General features: G+C 53.4%; 1 protein-coding gene across 1 annotated transcript; it reads left to right on the forward strand.

The window, feature by feature from the left end:
- Nucleotides 1-301: 301 nt before the first annotated feature.
- TULP1 (TUB like protein 1) lies at nucleotides 302-4,401 on the forward strand (the record flags this gene model as incomplete). Its single annotated transcript, XM_079546328.1, is given in 13 exon segments — nucleotides 302-369; nucleotides 371-430; nucleotides 432-588; nucleotides 591-921; nucleotides 1,005-1,115; nucleotides 1,293-1,427; nucleotides 1,518-1,606; nucleotides 1,793-1,963; nucleotides 2,450-2,562; nucleotides 2,696-2,804; nucleotides 2,953-3,051; nucleotides 3,296-3,467; nucleotides 4,268-4,401. Coding segments are annotated over 13 exon segments (1,749 nt in total).
- Nucleotides 4,402-6,702: the final 2,301 nt, after the last annotated feature.

Here is a 6,702-nt window from a genome sequence, read left to right on the forward strand (position 1 = left end):
CCGAAGCCAAACCACGACGGCTGCGGGTGAAGAAGCCATGTGATCCCAGGGGTACCGAGGAGCCCCATGGCCCAGTGCAGGGTGAGCAGCTTATGGGGGCCCTCTGCCAGCTCCTGTTCCCTCCAAAGCTTATGCCCCATGCACCCATGGTGCTCCTTGTCACACGGGCTCTTGAAATGTGCAGGGGTGAAGAAGGTGGGGAAGAAAAAGGAGAAAGGAGAGCAGGAGGGTGATAAGGAGCCCAGCTCCAAACCCCTCCGGGAGCCTCGGAAGAAAAAGGAGAGCTCAGCGCCTCGATCCCATGTGGCCAAAGGCCAAACAAAGCAGCAAGGTGAGGGGACATGGCGGGCAGCAGCCACCCTCCATGGGCACATGGAGGTTGTACCACAGCATGGTACAACCACATTCCCTCACATACCATGTGTCCCCACGAACCACAACCCTGTGTGTCACGACCCCAAGCACTTTGTCCCCACTGTCCACCCCACTCATATCCACAGCAATTCTGCATCCCCTCAGGGTGCTTTTTGCCCCCAAATCAACCTCATGCATCCAAAAAGGATGGGGAAACTCCAGCCCCATGTCCCCACGCCTCATGTCCCCACTCACCACATCCCTATGTCCACGCTATCAGTTTCTGCAGAAACCCTGCACACCCCTGTGGTGGTTTTTGTCCCCAAATCAGCCTGATGCATGAAAGGTGGGAACCCCCCAGATCCATGTGTGTCCCTCTGTCCCTTGTGTACCACCACCATTTCTCTGCTGTGTCCCACTGGGCAGAGGTATCTGAGGAGGAGGAGGAGGAGGAGGAGGAGGAGGAGGAGGAGGAAGATGAGATGGAGAGTAAAGATCCTCCCAAGAAGCTGAAGAAGAAACTGACGAAAGAGCCACCCTCAGGGGAGAAGAAGCTGAAAGCAAAGGGTGAATACACAGGGGTGGCACAGTCCCAGTCCACTGTCACCATGTGACCTCTGTCACTGGCTGTCCCTGGTCTGGCCCTCCAGGTGACAAAAGTGATGCTGACAGCAAAGCCAAATCTACCAAAAGCGCCAAGAAGGAGCCGATATCTGTGTTCCATGTGAATGGGGAGAAGAAGAAGAAGAGCAAAAAGAAAGGTATGAGGTGAGCGGGGTTGGCATCCTCATCCAGCAGCTCCCACGATGTGTGATGGTGTCCCCATGTTCCCATAACCCTGTGTTCCCATGCACCGTTTTCCCATATCCCCACGTCCCTGTGTCACTTTGTCCCTGTGTCTCCATGTCCTCATGTCCTCATGTCCTTGTGCCCCCCAGCTGCCACTGGCAGTGATGAGGAGGATGACTCTGATGCCAGTACCAAACCTATCCGATCGGGTAAGAAGAAGAATCCGGTGTCACTCTTCCAGACTGGTGGGGACCCTCCCAGAGAGAGAAAAACCAGGAAGAAAGGTGGGAGCAGCGCTGGGGGGCTCCAGGGCCATGGGGGGCCTGGCTATGGGGCATTATTAATGATGTGTTGGCATTCTCTCCTGTCTACAGCCCCTAAAGCAGCAGAGAGCGAAGAGGACGCCTTGGAGACACAGCAGAAGAACTCCAACAAGAAGGGCAAAGGGAAGAAATCTAAGAAGGTAATGGGGGGAAATGCCAGAGACACCCATACAGTGGGTCAGGAGCCTCCCCTGGGGTAGGTCTGCATGGCCATACTGCCCCCAGAGCCAAATCCTGAGGGCACGTGGGGTGTAAGGAACTGGGAAATGGCAGTAAATGGCACAGGGCTTGGGATCCCCCAAAAAAGCTGTGGTGTGGCCCTGCAGAAGGAGGAGAGGCCGCTGTCACCTGTCATCGAGGTAGACAACCTGGAGAAGTTTGTGCTGTCCCCAGCGCCACAGGGGGTGACCATCAAGTGCCGGGTGACACGGGACAAGAGGGGTATGGACCGGGGCCTGTACCCCACCTACTACCTGCACCTGGATAACGACAAAAAGGTGAGCAGGCAGGGGGCCGGAGACCCATGGGAACACCCAAGGAGTGCACCCATACGGTTTTTAGGGCATGCCTATGTGCACCCCACTGGGTTACTTCTGTCTCATTTTTCCTTGGAAATGCCAAAGTTGATGCAAGGTATGATGCCAGAGAGGTAATGCTCGTGCCACGCATAGGGACACTGACAGTGTTTTGGGGCTCAGCTGCGCCACAGTGGTGCTGGTGGTAGGTCAGTGGTTGGATTTGCTGATTTTAGTAGTCTCTTCCAACCTTAATGATTCTGTGATTCTATTTAGGGACATGGCTTAGTGGCCATGGTGGGGATGGGTTGATGGTTGAACTGGATGATCTTAGAGGTCACTTCCAACCTTAATGGCTTGATGACTTTACAACTTACACAACGTCACAGCCGTGTCCCCATTGCACAATGCAATATGCAGAGGGTAAGGTGAGGTGACAGCTCTGTCCTAGCCACGTCATGCCCCCAGGTCTTCCTGCTCGCTGGGAGGAAGCGTAAGAAGAGCAAAACCTCCAACTACCTCATCTCCATTGACCCCACAGACCTGTCACGGGGTGGGGAGAACTTCATCGGGAAGCTGAGGTGGGTGCCACCAATTTTTGCACATCAGATGTGGGATGGGAGTGGGATCAGTGCAAAAGGAGAGGCTCTGGATGGTGGGATTTGGTGTGAGATAGTGATGCTGGTGGCACCAAATCTTGTCCCTCTGCTGCAGGTCCAACTTGATGGGGACCAAGTTCACCGTGTTCGACAATGGCTCTAACCCTGATCGGGCCAGCGCCGATTGGTCCAATGTGCGGCAGGAGCTGTCGGCTGTGGTTTATGTAAGAGTTCCCCCCAGCAGAGACTGAGGGATCACCAACCTGCACTCCCTTGCTGGGGCATCACTGGGGGCAGCAGAGCCATGGAGCCATGCAATGAGGCTGCAGCCCACAGCAGTTGCTTCTTTTATGAATGGGGCATCTCTTGCAGGAGACCAATGTGCTGGGGTTCAAAGGGCCCCGGAAGATGACAGTCATCATCCCTGGGATGAACTCAGACAACGAGCGGGTGCCCATCCGGCCCCGAAATGTGAGTCAAATGGCCAAGGATCAAGTGAGGATGGAGCCAGCAAGCCCTCTGGGCTGGGTTTGATGGGGTTCACTTGAGGTTCACCTGGTTGAGGCATCCCTCAATCTCAAGGGACCTCTGTGGGAGGTGGAGGTGTGGCGTTAGTCTCTTCCCAGCCATGTCCTGCTTCGGAGTTGTGTGCTCCAGAGCATCCAGGGACAGCATCCCACTGTGTGCCAAGTCTCACCCTCTTTGCCCTCCCCAGGACAACGACGGGCTGCTCATGAGGTGGCAAAACAAGAACATGGACAACATTATCGAGCTGCACAACAAGGCACCAGTGTGGAATGACGAGACCCAGTCCTATGTCCTCAACTTCCACGGCCGTGTCACCCACGCCTCCGTCAAAAACTTCCAGATTGTGCATGGCAGTGACCGTGAGTGGAGGGATAGGGTGCAGGGGGGACTTGGCTGACTCCCAGCACACATTTTGCTCTTTATTTCTTGCCCAACTGCTCTGGGGTTTCCCTGCGTTCTGCTCCGGCAGAGGGAGCACGTGGGTCGTGCACGGTCATGCAAAATAGGGCATGACTCGATCCTGCAGGGTGCTGAACTCTATAGCACCGCAGCATCGCCGCCAGCACACACCCCATGCGTGCTCCCCATATGCACATCTTTGGTGTGCATCATGCCTTGGGGATGGTCCCTTAGGGTGACCCTTTGGGGTGATGGACACAGGATCCGAATGTGGCTCAGGGGTACATTTGTACCCCCTTTGCCAGCGGCACTGCCTGCCCCACGGCAAAGCAGACACGGCCCCATGGCAAGCGTCCCAGCATGGGGCAGCACTCAACCCTCGTCACCTGTCCCGCGCAGTCAGAAGCCATCGGCACCCGCGGGTGTTGAGTTACAGGACAGAAAAAAACCTGTCGGGGGCCCCCGGTTATTTTTACAGATTTCCTGCCACCCGTGCTTTGGTAACAGTGAGTGTCCCATGGGGGGCAGTAGGCTCTGGTTCCCAGGGAGAGGGTGCTGGGGGGACCCAGAGTGCCACATCTCCTCTGAGGTGCAATGCAAAAACGCTACTTTTTGGTTAATTGAGCTGCAGTGCAGTGCAGCAGCAGCCAGTGTACGAGCTGGGCATAGGTGCCCCCTTCACAGTGCCACTTGGAAAGGGAAGGTGTGGGTGTGGGAGCCGTCCAGCCCACACCAACGTGCTCTCTACTCTGTCCTGCAGCTGATTACATTGTGATGCAGTTTGGACGTGTGGCAGATGACGCCTTCACCATGGACTACAACTACCCGCTGTGTGCCGTGCAGGCCTTTGCCATTGCTCTCTCCAGCTTTGATGGGAAGCTGGCCTGCGAGTAGCTCCATGCTGTCCTGTCCCCATCCGCCCCCCTGGTTCCTGTGTCTGACACCACTCCATTGGGCACCACTCTGTCAGGCACCGTTTTGTTGGGCACTGCTTGCCTGGCTGTGGACAACTTCCCTGGGAACTGGTTACCAGCCTCAGGCAGAAGGAAGAGTTAAACCTGAAATATATATCTTTTTTAGTTTCTGTTTTGGGTTTTGTAGCACAATCTTTAAACAAGAAGAGGATGTGATCTCCTTTGGTTGGCGGTTCTTCATACCCACACCAAAGGTCACCCCCAGCCGCCAGCAGCACCCAATACCTGATTTCGTTTAAGGACTGTCAGCAGGAACAGTGCTGTTTCTTGGAGACAAATCTCCAGATTTGTCCCAAATTGCCAGCCTAGTGATGCTCTTCTGTTTTCCAAAAGCTGCATGGCTTTGGGCTTCATGAGTCATCACTGCATTGGGGGCAGATGGAGCCCTACATGGGTGCATGCATAGCCCCATCCCTTACCCTCGTGGGAAAGCTGGAAGGAGAAACAACTGGTGTGGTTTAGGGCCAGCATCTGGCTAGGTGCAGCCAGAAAATGTGGGGGAAAGCCAGATCTTGCTGCCCAAATCCAGCTGCCAACCACACATTTGTTTGAGATTGGGAAAGGAACAGCTGATGGTTAGGGACTGCCTCCATCGGCACTTGTCTCAGTTTCCTGTGCATTTGTGGGAGGCAGGAAGCCAAAGCTTGGTAAGAAAGTGAGGTTTGCTACTGGGGTCCCCAGAGTGCCCCCTCTCAGAGCATCACTGTTCTCTGGGAGTTCCTCCCTCCAGCACACCCAAACATTTTTTTTTCAAATATTACTTGCAGTTCCCCCAAATTGCCAGCCTGGGGTGCAGTCAAAGAGAGCAAAAAGCAGCACTGTGTTGGAGATGCAATGCATTCCCATCCCAAACCCATCACCCATTGGGTTGGAGACACAACACCATCCCATCCCAAACCCATTGCCAGCAGCAGCGATTCTAATGTGCAAGCACTGCACGCACAGCCCACAGCAATTACAGCATCAGCCACCTCCCCCAAATCACATACACAAATCCTCCTAAACCAAACCAACTGCAGCATAAGAAGCAAATGAAAGCAATTTAATAGGGTGCTGGATGTTCGGGCCCTTTGTTTGCGCTGGCTGTTAACACCAGTGGAGATAAAGAATTGAGGCAGTTGCAATGTGTATCTACTTTGGCCGATGGAAAGTGTGACGGATGCTCAGGCAGACCAATGGGTGAGGATGAGGATGTGTGCGTGGGTGTGGAAGGAATGCTTGCTGCAAGTAAAGATCAAAAAAAAAAAAAAAAAAGTAGAGAAGAAGAGGAGGGAGCTTATCAACTTCTGAGGCCAAAGTGTGCATTGTCCTCAGAGAAATGCTTTTCTGAATCCAGGGGATGAGATTTACCCTGAGGCAAAGGCTTTGAGGCTTCTTATGGTTGAGTTTAGGGGTTAGGGTTGGGCTGGTGGAGCGGGGATGGGTTTAGCCCCATGGAGCACATAAGCTCTTCCCAGGATCCTCCAGGGAAATGCATTGTATTTTTTGCAAAGGTGTAAGGAAAAGAGAGAAGAATGCATCCCACCTTGATGCTGCATATCCTACCTTGATGCTGAGCACCCCACCCCATCCCTCTCCAATAAGCGGAATGGTGCTGCTCTGGGCCACATCCCAGTGGTATGGGTGTGCAGGACATGCTGCTCTCAGCATGATAACCAACAGGCAGCACTGGGAAAGCTGATATTTTTCAACTGCTTTAAGAAAGGAATCATTTTTTAATTAGTGAATCCATTCTGGAGAAGTGTCAGAGTTTTACAGTGTTGTAGCTGTTCTTGGTGTGTTGCCTAGACTTGGATGTTCCAGCCATAAGAAAATATTATTTATGGCATTGCTGCTCACAGCTCTTTTATATTATAATTTGGGAAGGGAAGTTGCTGTTCCCACCAGTGGACAAAGAACAGCAGAAACCAAGTTTAGGAAAAAGACCAATCAGCAGCACCACAGCAAAGCACCGAGGGCAGAACTGGAACAGGATGAGACCGTGTTGCAGCCACTCACTGCACACATCCAGCTCGGCACAGCAGTAACCCCACTGCTGCTCCCCTGTGCAGAACGCCATGTGTTCCTAAACATTTGCAGATCAGGCTTTTCTTCATGGGCTAATGCACGCCTGTTTGCTCATGCCTTACTCAGACTAAACTCCTATTGAACTCAATTAAGTCTGTCATCTCCAGGAGCAGTCAATGTCATTTTTGCCCAAGTAAGGGATGAGTAACGAGTG

This window comes from Tetrao urogallus (genome assembly GCF_951394365.1).
Source record: "Tetrao urogallus genome assembly, chromosome: 24".
NCBI classification, from domain to species: Eukaryota; Metazoa; Chordata; class Aves; order Galliformes; family Phasianidae; genus Tetrao; species Tetrao urogallus.